Source organism: Trachypithecus francoisi, unplaced genomic scaffold, assembly GCF_009764315.1.
Source record: "Trachypithecus francoisi isolate TF-2019V2 unplaced genomic scaffold, Tfra_2.0 Lachesis_group3, whole genome shotgun sequence".
In the NCBI taxonomy this organism is placed as follows: Eukaryota; Metazoa; Chordata; class Mammalia; order Primates; family Cercopithecidae; genus Trachypithecus; species Trachypithecus francoisi.
Window position 1 is genome coordinate 68,004,011 of NW_022681468.1, and position 17,726 is coordinate 68,021,736.

Here is a 17,726-nt window from a genome sequence, read left to right on the forward strand (position 1 = left end):
TCCTTTGTTCTCATTTTTCACAAATGTGAAGGTTTTATATAAAAGGACAATGTTTTAATTAAGTGGTTTCAAAGTGATTAGAGATCCTAGAATTAAAGATACAATTCTAAGTAAAAAGTTATTAGCTAAGAGAACTTCAGATGTTCAAGACAAGAGTTAGGAATCAATAGCATTTTCATTTCTTCTGTGATTAATCTCAAGAAAAATTATGAACGCAGGTAGTACCTTAACCTTTTTGCTACTTTAAGGCAAATATGATTCATTTGGCCACATGCTAGCATTTGAGCAATATTCATCTATGTAATTTTAATTTTTCAACATGGAAAACAATGCTGGAAGTTTTGGTTTCCTGTTCCTTCATGGTAAAAAAGCTAATTTCCTAGAAAATTACAAGCAAAATACAGTTACTCTTATCAAAAGTGAATCACTCTGCCAGCAGTCAACTATAATCAACATAGTTAACTTTGTGTATGAAGTACATACTAGAAACAATATTGGAGAAGGACATACTATATTGAAAAATATAATTTGATTAGCCACAGCCAAAACAGATTTATGAGAAGAAAATCTTCTTTAAGGAACTTAAAGTGTGTTAATGTCATGATCATAAAAGTAAAATGCAGTGAATATTCTTTGCTTGAGTATTTCAGAAAAGCTTTGATACAACTGACCTATTTGTTGAAGAATGGCAGGCATGTTTTTAAGCTTTAGGATCATCATTCAACAAGTTACATGATGAAAACTGGTGGAGACTGAATCAGAGACAAAATAGTATTAGTAACCAAATATCAATTTTTGAAGCTGTAGTTTGGTAGGTAACATTCATGCACAATTTATTTTTGCTCCCAAATATCTTAAAATATGCCTTGGGTATTGAAAGAATAATATAACCAAAGTAATAAGAGCTCATATAACTTTGGTTGTTTTTAGAAAATGAGGGACCACTGAATTTGAAATCATGATTTAAAGTACATGCAGCAACATAAGAGGACATCCAAACAATTTACACTGGTTTATACATTGTTTGCATTCTCCGTCTCCTTGCCTGAATGTGGACAAGCAATGTAGTTATCATTATTGCTCAATAAGGATTTAAATGACCTATTTTCGTACCTGGAAATTTTGTACAAACTTTGTAGTCAACAAAATAAAACCAGTCTTCAGTTCATCATGGAATGAAATTTCAAACTTTGGACTGCACGGTACCAACATTTCACAGCTACACAAGAAGTCTGTATTAAAACAGCAAACCAAGGCTGGGTGTGGTGGCTCATGACCGTAATCCCAGCACTTTGGGAGGCCAAAGCAGGAGGATTGCTTGAGTCCAGGAGTTTGGGACCAGCCTGGGCAATTTCAGAAGACCGTGTCTCTACAAAAAATTAAAAAAAGAAATGAGCCAGGCTGGTGGCATGTGCCTGCAGTCCCAGCTACTTGGGAGGCTGAGGTGGGAGAAACACTTGAGCCCAGGAATTTAGGGTTGCAGTGAGCTATGATCACACCACTGTACTCTAGCTTGGGTGACAGAGTGAGACCCTGTCTCAACAAAACAAAACAAAACAAAACAAAACAAAACAAAACACCCAAAACAAAAAACAAACCACAACAGACACCACACACACACCCCCTCCCCAAACCAAACAAAAAAAAAATTAAACAACAATGTCAAAGAAACCCCATAACAACCCTTCACTTTAAATTGATAAATTAATTGTGGTTAAAAAGCTACAGTATTCAGGTAAGTACAATGTTTTAGCTGGTAATGTGCCAGGTGCTAGACAATTTGACATAATTGTATATTTTAACATCACTGATATAGGAAAAATATTTAAATTTTAATATTTTAATGTCATATTTTTAGAAAGGCATATCACACAGATGTTTAGAAAGTTAAAATAGTTTGAAAATTTAGGTTTCTCATTAAACAAGGATGATTATTCATCAAGTATTTACCTGTGCAAAGAAATATGAACAAAACTGAATCTCTCATCTTCAGGAGCTTGCATTCTAATGGGAAATAGTAAAGGAATACTGAAACCAAGAGAAAAGTTAATAACTGCCCTAATAGAGAGATGAAGAAAGAGCTAGATGGCAAACAGAAGGGAGATTAACTACAACTTGGTGGGGGTGTGGGGGTGGGTGGGGAATTAGGGAAAGCTTCATGTAGGGGGTGGTACATAAGTGTGCTTGATGGATGAACTGGATTTAAAAAGTGAAGGTGGATTTGATTGAGTATAGGGTTGAAAATGGCAAATGAATCAAACAGTGAAAATATGGGGTAGGAACTGAAATGGAGAGTATGCCTGGAGTATATGGTCTCAGGTATTAGTACTTTATGAATAAAAGTCACTTTTATTAATTTTCTTGCCATTCATAAGAAAACAAAATGTGGCAGAGAACTTCTATGTATAGTTTGGGAAATTGGTTCTTTAAAAAATGCAACATGGGCCCAGACAACTTTCCTAAAATGTAAAGAAAATAATATCTGCAATAAATAACTATATTCCTTGAAAAGTTGTTGCAATTTATAAAAGTTTTTTATTTATAAAAGCAGAAACAAATTATTGCTGTGATATAATTGAAGCTTTAACTGGAAGGAAACTTCTGATTTCAAAAACTTTTCCTCACTTCTTTTTGACAACAATTGCATATTCACATTCCTACATTCCTCTATGTCACCTAAATAAAATTAAATAACTACTCTTTATGATATGATCACAGTTTAAGATGCAAAAAGCAAATCCAATTTTGCAAAGTGCTAAGACTATAACATACTAAGACATTAGTAATCCGTGTACACATTTAAATGAAGTGTAATTCTTCAAAGAAATAACACTGAGATATTTTATGTCAAATTATTATACTATTGTTAAAAATATATTTGAATTTTCTCCCACAGAAGTATCTTCAGAACTGGTTTATGAGTTACAGGAGAAATTAAGCCTCTTGTCTTTCAGTCACTTGGCTTTTAGACTCAAGATAGTATAGTTAGAAGCAACATGAAGCTTAGGTATTTTAAAGAAAAACTTGTTCTTAGCCAATGTGTACCTAATCTATATGGGTCTGAGAGACATTCTTTGTGACATTATCAGGAAGATCTCCCTAAGCAACAAAAAACATTTGGCATGGAAGAAGGGCCACATGAGATAAAGTATACATGACTGGTGCATTTGGCAGTTCTCACCTTATAAAAATATTATACAGTTATGGTTCCTCTATTTTAGGCAAAGTTCCTAAGTTTTAAAACAGGTATACTTTTTGAAGTTTCTGCCACAGTGCGTATGATTTTTGAAATGAAAGTTACTTCTTAATTTTTGCTAGTGCACTTTGGCTTATTTCTTTACTTTTCATATATATATTTTAAAGATTACCTTTTAGGGAGCAGTTGGTCTAGGAAGGCAAGGGCATCTTAGTTGCATGAAGACATATAAATTATATAATCTTATTATAAAACCAAAAATGTTGATCACTGCTGTTTTCTAAGTCTTGCTTTACATGGAGCCAGTGTGAAAAGTTCGTTAGCTAGAGCTTAACAACACAATGGCTTGAAGGAATGGAGTTACCACACAAGTGTTTAAATTCCATGCCGGATCCCTAGCTACAACGGAGAAGAAAGTTCAAACAACAAAAACAGAGTTGCAAGGTCTGAACTTGTGTGTCACGGATACCTCTTACTCATCACCAGGCAGCTCTTATTCAGGGCAACCATGCCTTCCCAAGCAACATGGTTAATTGAATAAGGATTCTGAACCTTTTGGCTGCAGATAAACCAAAGTGGTACATGGCTCATAACTCAAACATTTCATTTTAGGCAGCTGTTAATTTTCTTGCCCAGGCTAATTTAGATTATTCAATCATTTTCTTTTCTTTAATAAAAAAACTGCTTGTAGTTACTAGTGGGGACAAAGAGCTGCAATTATGGATCTTGGAAGGTAAATTTATTATCTGCTCATTTTAATCATGTATACAAGTGATACTAAATTCAGAACATTTTATTAGCAGTGTAATTCTCTCTCTCTCTCTCTCTGTATGTGTGTGTATAGGTTTAATAACATTCAACCTTGACTACTGTTTCCTGCTATGATGGACCTGGTACCTCCTGCAGTAAGCAACTAAAAATGTTGGATAGAATATGAAAAACATCTTTTCAAATTCATCAATATGTTGGCAGTCAATAAGGAATACTCTGAGGCCCAAACCTAAGTAAAATGCAACCCTGAGTGGTAAGTAAAGCACAAAAGGCAGTTTTCATCTTGAAAGCATTTGTCTTATGACAGGGGTAAAGTTGAGCTTGGGTTTTCATGGCCTTGTAATGTAGCAGGGGACAAAGTACAAAGCCAGAACCCATCTGGGGAGAGAAATCTTGAACTCAGGCTATGAATGAAGGATAAAAAAAAAATTTCCCCTATGAATTTTATAACCATAAGCTAGCTCTTCTGTGGATTTTCAACCCAAATTAACATTACCTAAGTGGCCTAATAAAAGTCAAATTAAGATTTTAAAGTGATCCAACATGCTTCCAAATGACTTGCAGAAGCAAATACAAAACTCTGTGGAGGAACCCACCTTTAACCCAGGCTTTGAAAAACTCCATAGAGAATAGTTCTAAGAAGATATAAGTTCACATTAATGAGTCACCAAACATCTAAATAAAGATAGCCAGCAGAAATAATAGACAACAAAATCAGAGCAGCAAATACTTGACATGTTAAAATTATCAGAAATTAAGTATGAAATACATGTTTAAAACATATAAGAAAATAAAAAAGAAATTAAAAATATAGGAACTCTAAAAACGATCAAACACACTTGGAGACGGACAAAATATAACCTCTAGAAATGAAAATTATAATAAAGGAAATTTAAAATTCATTGAATTTCTGCTTCGAGACAGAACAGAATAGTTTGTGATAGACCAGTCCTCCTGCCAACAACAACTAGAAAAGCTGAATAAAGTATAAAAAACAGTATTTGTTTAGAAGTGTTGAAGAGGATGTAAAATAAAGGCAAATAGAGGGACTAAGATTCCAGAAAGGAGAACAACAGAGAGGTAAACTGATGATCTGCAGCCACTTTTCCTTTGGAGGCATTTGCTGATTCTGGGTGAAGATGAGGGAATTGATAATGTGGGCTCTGTCCTAGCAGAAGATTGCTTCTAGGAAGAGGGAAACTAGCAGAGCTTTGGGCAATTTTGCAGGGCTGGAGTGACAAAATTGGAGACCTAAAGGGCCTGCCACATATATCTAGTTAGCAAATTCTGAGATGTCCTAAGTGAAAGATTAAAAACGCTAAAATGATAATTTCTAAAAAAGCTCAGTGAAGATATCACTTTCACCACTGAAGGCCCTAGTGAATTATGCAACAAGAAAGGAGGCAAACCAGAAACAACTGATCCTTATTCAAACTGGAACCCAGATTCAAGTCAACACAGTACCTTACTAGATAAGGGTGACTGGGTTTCATTTAGTCATCACAGGAGAATAAAGGATAAACCCTCTTTGGAGGCAGAAAAAATCATCTGGAGGTTCAGGTTATGTTACATTCAATCAAGAATTAATAGGCATGCCAAGAGACAAGATAGATGATAGAGAAAGACCCAGAGGTAATTCAGATATTGGAGTTAATAGGCATGGACTTTAAAGTAATCATGACCAGTATGTTCAGGAAAACAGAGGCAAAGGGGGAAGAAAATAGATTTAGAAAGATGAGTATTTCACTCGAGAATCAGAATGTACAAAAAAGAAAAAAAGAAATTGTAGAATTTAAAAATTCAAAACCTAAAGTTAAGAATTCAATAGATGGCCTTCAAAGTAGAAGACAGGCTTACTGAAATAAAAGACAGGTAATTAAAAAAATTCAAAATTGTCCAGGTGTAGTGGCTCATGGCTGTAATCCCAGAACTTTTGGAGGCTAAGATGGGAGGAATGCTAGAGGCCAGGAGATAGAGACCAGCTTGGGAAACCTAGCAAGACCCCGTATCTTAAAAAAACAAAAACAAAAATCAAAACTGTTGCACATATAGCTAGAAAAAAAGAACGGAAAATATGGGAACACAGTGAAAAGGTTAACATATATGTAATTGAAGTCTCAGGAGGAGAAAGAGATATTGACTAAAGATGTCCTAAAATTGAGAAAAGACGAAGACAGAGCTTTAATAAGGTCTCTGAATTCAAGCAGGAAATATAAAAAGAAGACCATATCAAGGCATAAAATAAAACTGCCAAAAAACAAAGTAAAAGAAAAAAATGTAAAAAGCAATCAGAGAAACAAAAAAGTTTACTTCAAGGAGACAATAAGACTGACAGCTGATTTCTAAACAGGTCAGAGAGAAGCTAGACATTAACAGGATGACATTTTAAAAGATCTACAAGAGGACCTACACTTCTGGCTACAATGGAATAACAGGGACCAGATTTATCCTGCCACTGTCCTTAAAAAACTGAAAAACAACAACAACAAAACCAAAACCAACAGTAACCAAATAAAAAACAATAGTGAAAATACATGAAACAATGTTTTTGGACTTTGGACAATAGGCAGTCGAGGACAGTGAATCAAACAAATGAAGTGAGCCCTATGATTGCCCCCGCTTATGGTCTGGAGAATTTACAGAGTGTAGAGTGGGGCAACCAAAACAGAGCTTGGAAGTCTCCCTGAGTTGAGGACACAGAGTTGAGAATCTGGGGACACCAGGGCAGACAGAATTTACAGCTCAGAGTACTGGAGAGGAGAAATTCTATGCAGAGAGGGCTGGGAGAGGCTGCACAGAGAAAGAGAGAGAGAGAGAGGAGAGAGAGAGAGAGAGAGAGAATACACCGGAGAGCGAGTTTGGCTCTGGAGAGCTGTAGACCATTCCTTGAGTCTTTCTCTGAGTATTGATCAGCACACATATATGAGCAAACTAGCAAGGCCAGGGTAAAAATCGCCAGGAAAGAAAAGGCAGAGCAATGACCTAAACTTACATATGGTCATCATATACTACAAAGAATATAAGGTAATATATTCAGAAGGGGATTGCCTTGGTTGTGGGGAAAACTCTGCTCTAGAATAGCTGCTCTGGTCTTGCCCATCAAAGCATAAAACAGCTTTAAAAGTATCATACTGTTTCCAAGTAATGTAACTGCATTCCTGAACAAAACTCAAAACATTTTAAAAAATACAAAAATATTCAGCACCCAACATGATAAAATTGGCAATAACTGGCATTCAATAAAAAGTTACCAGCATGTAAAACAGAAAAATATAATCTATGGTAAGAAAAAAAAATTAGTCAATAGAAACAGGCCTGGAAATGGCACAGATAACATAATTAACAAACATGAACATTAGAACAGTTATTACAGCAATCCCTTCTTATTTGTGGGGGACACATTCCAAGACCCTCAGTAGATGTCTGAAACCAAGGATAGTACCGAACCCTATATAAATTTTTTCCTATATGTACATTTCTATGATCATGTTTAATTTCTAAATGGAGCATAGTAAGAGATAAACAATAACTAATAATAAAATAGAATAATTATAACAATATGCTGTGATAAAAGGCATGTGAATGTGGTTTCTGTCTCTCAAAATATCTTATGGTACCATACTTATCTATTTTTGGACTGTGGTTAGTTGTGGGTAACTAAAACCAAGGAAGTGAAACCACTGTATATGTTTTATGTTCCTGAAGATAATGTAAAGCATGAACAAGTTAAGGAGAGCCATACAAAATTAAAAAAACTCAATTCTAACTTATAGAGATGAAAAATACAATGTCCATGAAGAAAGAGGCCCTGGATGGATTAACAACACATTAGACACTGCAAAAGAAAAGATTAGTAAACTTGAAGACAAAGTAATAGAAACTGTCCAAAATGAAACAGAAGAAAATTGAAAAGAAATATAATAAAAATATAGTTAGAATGAATAAGATCTAATATTTGATAGCACAACAAGGTGACTACAGTCAATAATTTATTGTACATTTTAAAATAACTGAAAAGGTATAATTAATTATAACAAAAAGGTAAATGCTTGAGGTGATGGATATCCCATTTACTCTGATGTGATTATTATGCACTGGATGCCTATATCAAAATATCACATGTGCCCCATAAATATATACACCTACTATGTACACACAAAAATTAAAAATTAAAAAAAAGAATGAAGCATGAACAAGTTGTAGGATAACTTTAAGTAGCCTAATATCCAGAGAATAGTAGTTCCAGAGAAAGAAGGAAAAGAGATAGGGAAATATATTGGAAAAAATAATGGCTGAAATTTTCTGATAAAGACTGCAAACATGGATCCAAGAAGTTCAGCAAACCACAGGCACAAAAACATGCAGAAATCGACACTACACATCATAATCAAATTGATTAAAACAAGTGACACAGGGAAAATCTTTAAAGCAGCTAGAGGACACATAATGTACAGAAAATAAAAATAAGAATGACAGCAGGAACAAAGCAAACCAGAAATATTAGAGCAACATCTTTTAAATACTGAAAAAAATCCAAAAAACCCTGTAAACCTCAAATTCTATATGCAGCATTTTTTTTTCCACAGAATGAAGGCAGAAAAAGAGTCACATTTTCAGACATGCAAAAGTTGAACCAACACTTCTTCACTAGTATAGATGATAAATACTTTGGGCAGAAGGAAAATGGTAACAGGTGGATACATGGACGTATGCAAAGAAAACAAGGGCGCTAGAAATGGTAAATACATGAGTAAATATCACATACGTTCATTCTTATTTTAAACATTTTCTTAAACATAATTACTTTTTCAAGTTAAAAAAGTTACAAATATGTGCATATGTAGAAGTAAAATGTGTGACAAATTACAAAGGTCATACATGATGAAACAATAATTTAGCAAAGTAATGTGATAGTTTAGATATTACCAGTTTATAGAATTTTTGCCCCAAAGACACCTACTGCCCACTTCCACTGCATTCCTCTTGTACTCAGGTACTGTAAGCTGTAAATTCTAAGTTCACTCCAGGTGATAAGAGTGCTAGTCTGTTTACATTTACCTTATCATGATTGAATAATCAAATGCAACAGAAACGGTGTTTTTAGATTTCAGCTATTGACAGCAAAATTCCACGCACATATTCCAAAGTGAGTAGAGGTGCTTTATGGCAGATTTGAGTCAGTCTATTATTTTTTAATTAAAATAATTTGATCTCCCCTCTTAGGTTCTTTCTAACCATATTCACTAAAAGTGATATTTCTCTTCAATATTTTATTGCTATAATTTTATTTTATATCTAAATAGTTTTGAAAGATTCCTAAGGTGCCTAACAAATTGTTCATATTGACATTTATCTTTATTAAATTTGTTAAGGAAGTCAGACAGTTTGACAGTGAACTTAATCTGTTTCCTTACTGCAATATATTTTATACTGCATATCTAGTACACTGTCTTCAGGATTGTACATTTATACATTTGATTAAGATCGATGTATAAGAATTGCATTGACCTATGTATAGGATTTGCAATAGGGGATTTTATTTGAATACAAAGTAAATATATATTTTAGACACTTGAGCTTGTGCATTAAAATACATCTTTGTTAATAATCAGATAGTCCAGAAATTGGTGGCTTCTAAAATACACCAAAACTATATTTAGAAGACAATTAGATTAAAAATTAAGCATATTAAGACTTCTACAAAGGAATATCATTATATATAATATTTTAATGATTCTTAAAAATACACATTTATCATTGTCAAATTCTATTTATGAAGTCCTACATTAAATAATTCAACTTTTAGAAGTTTAACTTAACTTACACTAAAACATATAATAAAAAAGAAAAGTTTTTTTTTCTAATTTCAGTATATATGCTGCCGAAGCGAGCACAAGAAAACCTTTTCAAAAAAGATTATTCTAGTAAAAGGATTACAAAAAATTTGGTAACTTGAGATGCGCTTCTGGAACGTATGCTGCTAGTTTAAATGTGCAAGCTCCAACTTAACAAATGCTTAAAATATTTGAGTTTTTAAAACAGTGCCAAAACAAACCACATCTTTTCTAGAGATGACATATTTAGCTAAGCACGAGCAAAATAAATCTCTCAACCATTCCATGTATTTGTTTAAAAGCCTAAGAAACCACGTGCATTTCCAATAAAACATGAACAAAATACTGAAATCACTGGAGCCTAACAGTTCACTTATAAATGATTTTTTAAAAAGGTAAATGTATCAGTGTGTGTGCATGCATATATATGTAAAATATGAATAGATAGGTTAGCTGTAAATACTAGTTACCAATAACACAATAAAATCAGTAAAAAATGTGTGTTCCAAACACATCATATATGAAAAGACAAAAATGTATGAGCCATGGCTATTTCATCATACAATGCCTTATTAATCACAACTATTTGAAAATAGAAACTTTAAAAATAATTGTGATCTTTAAGAATAGTACATATAAAATATTTTTCTATGAAACTATATTCAATATTAAAAGTATAACTTTAATATTCTAGCTTTTTAATAAAATAAATTATATAAATAAGTGACCTGATAAGATGATTGAGTTTATTTGAATAAGGAAATATACAAAGGATCAACTTTATCATTGAAAAAATAAGCAAAATATTTTATTCCATAAAGTATTTAAAATACATTAATAACTTCTAATTTATTTATAAAATTTTAAATTCTCATATATTAATAATTAATAACTTTGCTTTAACTGTGTATACCTTGCTTATAACCAATAACTTTGCTTATAACTGGTTTTAGCTCTAAATTGCTCTAGGAGACAGAGCAAGGCTTGAAGTTTAGACTACCATGTTATAAAATTAACCTGATAGGTTTTAGCATCAGGCCAAATTAAAAATAGTACAAAGAGACTCATGATATGTTTTATTAGGAATGAATTGTCACAATATTCCTAATTAGTGAAGGCTGAGGCAAACCATACTGCCACTATAATACCACAGAGAGGTGGTAATAATGTGATGCTGTTTACACATGCAGTTCACATTATTGTACTTCATTGAAAGAAATGTGTACAATCTTTTGATTACTAAGGAATTCATATGTAGTACGGGAAAGAAATGGTACTATAACAACATAAATTGCAAGAGTTAAAATCTTTACTTTGAAATTTTTTTCTTACAGAGAGATTTACAGACTCATAGTTACATGGAATGTGGTTATAAGATCTTAGTTCCAGGTCCCAGCCAGTCCTTGGCAAATTTCAAGACTTACTGAGTCTGTTTCCTCATCTGTACAATGAATATAATAATAATTATAATGACAGTAATACTAAAATTATCATCACCATCATTATTATATGGGTTATATATAATTTATTATTATTATGATTGTTGATAGGATCAAATGAAAAGAAAAACAGATGTAAAACGACTTTGTAAATCAAGTACTACAAATGTTAGTATTAGCATTTCTGCCTTTCCTCTAAATTACTTATTTTCACAAGAAGTAGTAAATTCTCATGTTACTATAGGATTTAGAGTTGACGATGTATAAAACAAACTCAAAGCAACATTTCTCAGCAGTGTGGAATACTTCTAAAGTTGCATTATTGTTGAATATATAGAGAACCTATTTTCAGTAGGCAAGACTATTCCTTCATACAGAAAAAATATATAAAGCCCATCTGACACACTGTTGATGGACACTTTTAAGTTTAAGTAATTAAATAATATTTGGCTGTAATACTTTGCACTTGAAATTTTGTAGACAACTCATTTTCAAGAGGATGTGATATTTTTGGGAGATTACCTATACTGAACAACAGTGGATGTTACAATTATTTTGCAAATTTAACTTTATAATATCATATTCTATAAAAGTTCCACATCTTAATTATAGGAATTGGTTATTCTAATTTGATCATTAAGTGTAGAAATATTTGTTTGGAAATTGTGAAATGTCTTTATACTATATTTTGTGTCTTCTAAAAACTCAGACAAAATAACTCAAGAAAAGCTCATCTGTTTTCAGGATTAAACTGAAAATTCAAGTTTACTTGTGACTTATTTTAAGTGAGATCAGGAATGGACTATTTTGTGACAAAAACTTTCTCGTTACTTACCTGCACCTCCCAGATGACTTTAAAGATGCTCTTTCTTCACATAGGGAGCTGTTACACATTTCAAATAGAGCCCAGAGACAAAACTGCATGCATGACTAAATCATTACATATTTCTCTATTATAGAGTCATTGGTCTATGAGAGGATATAATTCTCTTTAGGACTATAGAGCAAATTAAATTAGTTTGTTTTAACCCCTGTTGTCCCTTATTTTCTAATTCTCATAGTTAAAAAAGGTACTTCAATGGATACAGATTTAATAAGGAAGAAATAGAGTTTGTTAGTACTATGATTCTTTTGTCACCTATGACAAAATAGCTTACATTTTCCTGTGGAGTAAAGCAAAATTCAAATGGATAATCTACTATAGTATATGAAAGAATGGTGCAATAAATTGTCCTGAATGTACTCGTCCTGTAAATAGGCAATGGTAGATAATTTAGCTCAATCTTAAAGATGAATTAAGAATGTATAGACTTAGAAAAAAATTTTACTTGCCTACAAAATTTTCACTAATTAAATCTCGACTTGTCTATTTCATTCTGTTCCAGGCACAGTCATTTTCTCTTGGTCTTTCATCTGTCTCATCTAAAAATATGAAAGTATTTTTTCTATAGCTAATTACATAAAAATCTCAGTTCTATTCATAACTTCATATGACTGCTATGATCTTATTTCTGAAATAAAAAGCAGGTAACCTCAACCAAATGGCAAGTTTACTTTTTTCTGAATTCTTACATTTCTACATTATAATTCTATTGTATATTATGTATTAGATCCCCCTCCTCCACAACCAAAATCAAATGGCAATTAAAAAAAGATAAACAATAAGGATACTTAACAGGTTTAATGGTCTCTGTTCTTTTAAGACAGAGGCATGCTAATTTTCAAGCAAAAATGACAGAGATTTATAGCTTAAGTAGAATGTAGATAATTATTCAGACCCAACATTAAAAAATACTGACGATGTGAATTTATAAGTACACATTAACAGTCTGCTCTTTTTATTGAAACAGTTTACATTATTTGTAGTGAAACAAAAATCATGCCTTGATGAATGTAATTTTAATATATCCATCTCTTATTAAACAAATTATACATTTAATTCATGGCATCTATATTTAATATCTTTTACTACTAACAAAGATTACATACATGCATTGAAGGAAGACTACACACTCATGTTTAAGCCTCTCTCATCAGTTAAGAAATAGACCCTATATTGAAAAATGCATGTATTTGAAGTTTTGACCTAACACAGTGGATTAAAACTTAGACAATATTTACTTTGCTGCACTTTGATTCAGAAAGGGCCATATGTGAAGATATGATACTAACCAACTTTAACATGTTTCTATAATGATCTCTCAGTAAAAAGATTTATATTAAAGATATTGAGATATAAAATAGTTACAAAATAAGCTGTAACCTTATAGCTACCCATTGGTAAAAGTCTGTAGTTAATATATTTGGATAAATAACTCAAGTCAGCAGCAAAGTGGTTAAACATTTGTGATTTGATTTTATCTCAGCTTGGAATGTGGTTGGAGTGTCCCACTTCTAACAACTGTTTGCTAAGTTAAGGCTTTAGTGTTTACACAGTGTTGAATGAAGCAGCCTGGTCACCAGATGTGATTGCTTCCCCAGACTGTCGTTTTTTTTCAATCAGATCACTGTCCTCATGGTCCCGGTTCCAACCTTCTTCCTCAGTACATCCACCAGCCTTTCCAACCTAAGTTGGGGTTGGGATGGGGGTGAGAAGGGGAAAAAAAAGGGCAATTATTGTTAAGAATGTCCTGGCTGATAAAGGACAGTATTTGCCTGCGACCAAGCAGTCCTCACAGTCATGTTAAGAAAGCATTACTGTGAAAGACACTGCTACAGAGTGCCAAGTATCTGAGGTTAAAAAAAACCAGCAATGACACAAACTTTAACCCAGATCCTTGAATTATGTCAGCATTAGATGCCACACAAAGTGGCATCTAACAAGATACTTACTTCAATACATTTACCTACTTGTATTAAGGTTGTGAATGAATCGTTTTCTATACAATGACAGGATCGCATGTTAAATGTAGAATAAACTGATTTTTACCTAAGAAAAGCACATATTTCAAAACAGAAATACCAGCAATGTTTCACTTGTTAGTTAGATAAGTGATTCATTGGTTGGTATACTGTGTAACTTCTATGAGATACTAAATTCCCATCTTTTCATAGAATCAGCTGATAAAAATAAAGCCAGAAATTATGTGGCTAGGTGGAAAAAATTTCAAGTTACAGTAGCATGGAAATAATTTAAATATACATAATGATTTGATACTAAGAAAATCAGACTTTTTGTTCTAATCAAAAAACAAGTTTCTATTTCTGAGTAGCATAAATACACTGGAAATTACCTACATAGACTTTTTAGTCAAAGAAAATGATTTTTTTAGTTGATTAAAAACTAGTCAATTAAATTGAAAAGAGAGTCGAAAGTTCAGAAGTCCATTCTGCAGTGTTCTTAGACTACTCTAGGAGCGGGAGGTCACTTTCATGTAGATCAGTGAGAGTTTTACTTGACAAAAGATGATAGAATCAGACCATTAATTGGTTTTCTTCTTTTATTTTCTTTACTGAAAGCATAAAACCTCAACCAAAAATCTTGCTTGATGTTATACATACAGAAATCTTCCTTATAAGTAAATATCATGCCTAGTAGTTTTCATATACACAATCTTTCTCTCTCAAAGACTGGTAAGCGGCACAGTCTAGTCTGCTTCACAGTTTGCCTCATTTATATGGATCCATGCATGAGGGTCCTCTGCAAATAAACACAGCACAGAGCTAGACACGAAAGGAATGAGGGTATTCTTAGTGTCATACACTCTGGGTTAGAAGATTTGGAAGTTTCAGTAAGGAATGGACAAATCAACTGCATATAATGCTGAAAACTAGCTGAAGTTTATTGGATGATTTTGTATCTATCAAGAATTCTGTTAACAAAATACAGGAAAATAAAACAAAATCATTCAGTACATCAAAAAGCTTTGCTCTAAGAAACACAGTAATGATCTTAGAGTAAAAAGGCAAATCTTGTCTAAGTTCATTACTACAAACTTTTCTAAAATGCAAACTATACATAAATGTTGTATATCCACTAAAACAGTCTAGTGGTACAAATACCTGAACTAGAAGAGTCATTAGAAAATTCACTGTATTCTCAGATTAGTCTGCAATACTTGAACCTTCCCTAGTGGTTAAAAACTAGTGCTAACTTATACACTCTGAATATTATGACTCATAGGACTACATGAATCCTTTAAGGCAATATTTAATTAACTTGAGTTGTGGATAAGGGGAAAGAAAAATGTGAGTATGAATTACAGAATTACACTATGAAATTTTAAGTTTATTGTTAAAATCTGATAGTAACTTGAAATAACAATTAAATAGCTCCCAGCAGAAATCATTATAAGACATTAGTAGCATTTCTTTGCATATATTGTTAAAAGCCAGAAAATATTACTTGCAAACTGGCTAAATGTATCCCTTCCCCGTAATATAACTTATACTACTAACTAGTGAAAAAACCTTCTTCACAATATAAAAGTCAGCTCTATTTTGTCTAGTTATTATTATTGTTACTATAAATTCAGAATCAGTGGAATCCCACATTATTGAGATGAATCTGTGCTGTGCTTCTTCTGGCTTCTCCTTTACAGACAGGCTCATCTTACTTTTGTTTCCTTTTTCTACATTAGGACATCTTTCCATTTAGAACTCTTATATCTTGTTAAGGTAAGAGATTAGGAGGAAATACTTAAATATCATGTTTTGCAATGTCTTCATTATATTTCAACAATTACCAGATCAACTACATTCTCAATTTATCCAGGTCGAATGATTTATGAAAATCTGCTCTCAGAAATGAGAAAAATGTCACTTACTTAGTTTTGTGAAAGCTTACTGACTTCTGTAACACAATGAAGCACCTATTCCTTCCTGTAAGGAATGGAATACACCTGCCAAACATGGGCTGTGCCAACAGGAAGGTAGACGTGTGTGTCTGTTGAAGCACCTTGCAGGATTTGCCTGCAGGCTATTCTTACTGTCCAAATCAATAATGTCCTTAAAAAATTATGTAGCTCACTAACATAGGCTCCAGATGCTTTAAATATTACTCCATGATATTTTCCCAACAGCTTCATGAAACATGAAAAGAGCTAGAGCTAGGATTAGGATTTCTCCATTTTAAATATGAAGAAACTGAGGAACAGACAAGTAAACCCTTATACAAGGTTGTGAGGTAAAACAGTGATAAACCTGCACCTCATTTCCTTGTTTTTAGTTCAGAGCTATTTCCATTAGGGTTTGAGTTACTATAGACCTACAGATTTCACATTACAGGTTAATGAACTATTTGTCTTAGTAGCATCATTAAAAAATTTTCCTCAAGTTATTCAGTTTATCTGAGGACATATTTGCTGGTGTGTTTCATCTGGTATTCTAGTAACAACATGTTATAAGAAATTAAATTACAACCACAGAACATACATTCTTCTCATCTATACAAAAAACATATTCTAAGATCAACCACACTCTTGGTCATAAAACAAGTCCTCATAAATTAAAAAAAAAATCATACCAAGCACACTCTCAGACTATAGTGCATTAAAAATATAAATCAATATCAAGAAGATCACTCAAAACTACACAAATACATGGAAATTAAACAGCTTCCTCCTGAATAACTCCTGGGTGAGTATCAAAATTGAGGCAGAATCAGAACATTCTTTGAAATGAATAAAAACAGGTATACAAATTACTAAAGTCTCTAGGATGCAGCTAAAGCAGTGTTGAGAGGAAAGTTTATAGTGCTAAATGTCTTCATCAAGTAGTTGTGAGAATCTCAAATTAACAATCTAACTGCATCTAAAGGAACTAGAAAGAAGAGAATAAACCAATCCCAAAGCTAGTAGAAGAAAATAAATACCTAAAATTAGATAAGAACTAAATGAAATTGAGATGCAAAATCCATACAAAAGATCAATGAAACCAAGTTGGTTTTTCAGAAAAATAAAGAAGACTGATAGACTGCTAGCTAGATTAATAAAAGAAAAAAAGAGAGAAGATCCAAATAAGTACACTCAGAAATGACGAAGATGACATTACAACTGATCTCATGGAAATATAAAAAATCATCAAAGAATACTATGAACAACTCTATGCACACAAATTAGAAAATCTATAGGAATAGATAAATTAGATGAATCAGTAATGAAAGATCTAACAACAACAACAACAACAACAAAAGCACTGGACTGGATGGACACACAGCTGAATTCTATGAGACATACACAGAAGAACTGATATCAGTCCTACTGGAAACTATTCCAAATAATTGAGGAGGAGCTCCTCCTTAACTTATTCTATGAAGCCAGCAATAGCCTGATATAAAAATTTGGTAGAGACACATGAAAAAAGAAAACTGCAGGCCAATATCCCTGATGAACTAAGACATAAAAAATCCTCCACAAACTATTAGCAATCTGAATCCAGTAGCACATTAAAAAGTCAATACACCATGACCAAGTAAGCTTTGTTCTGGGATGCAAGGCTGGTTCAACATATGCAAATCAATAAATGTGATTTGCCACATAAACAAGC

General features: G+C 32.7%; 1 protein-coding gene across 3 annotated transcripts in view; it reads right to left on the reverse strand.

The window, feature by feature from the left end:
• Nucleotides 1–13,055: 13,055 nt before the first annotated feature.
• Nucleotides 13,056–17,726, reverse strand: part of MIPOL1 (mirror-image polydactyly 1) — a 373,501-nt gene continuing 368,830 nt past the window's right edge. For all 3 annotated transcript variants that reach the window (XM_033188223.1, XM_033188225.1, XM_033188224.1), the window contains one exon: nt 13,056–13,806. In XM_033188223.1, the coding sequence (XP_033044114.1) occupies nt 13,740–13,806 (67 nt within the window). In that variant the 3' untranslated portion in view covers nt 13,056–13,739. The remainder of the gene's footprint in view (nt 13,807–17,726) is intronic.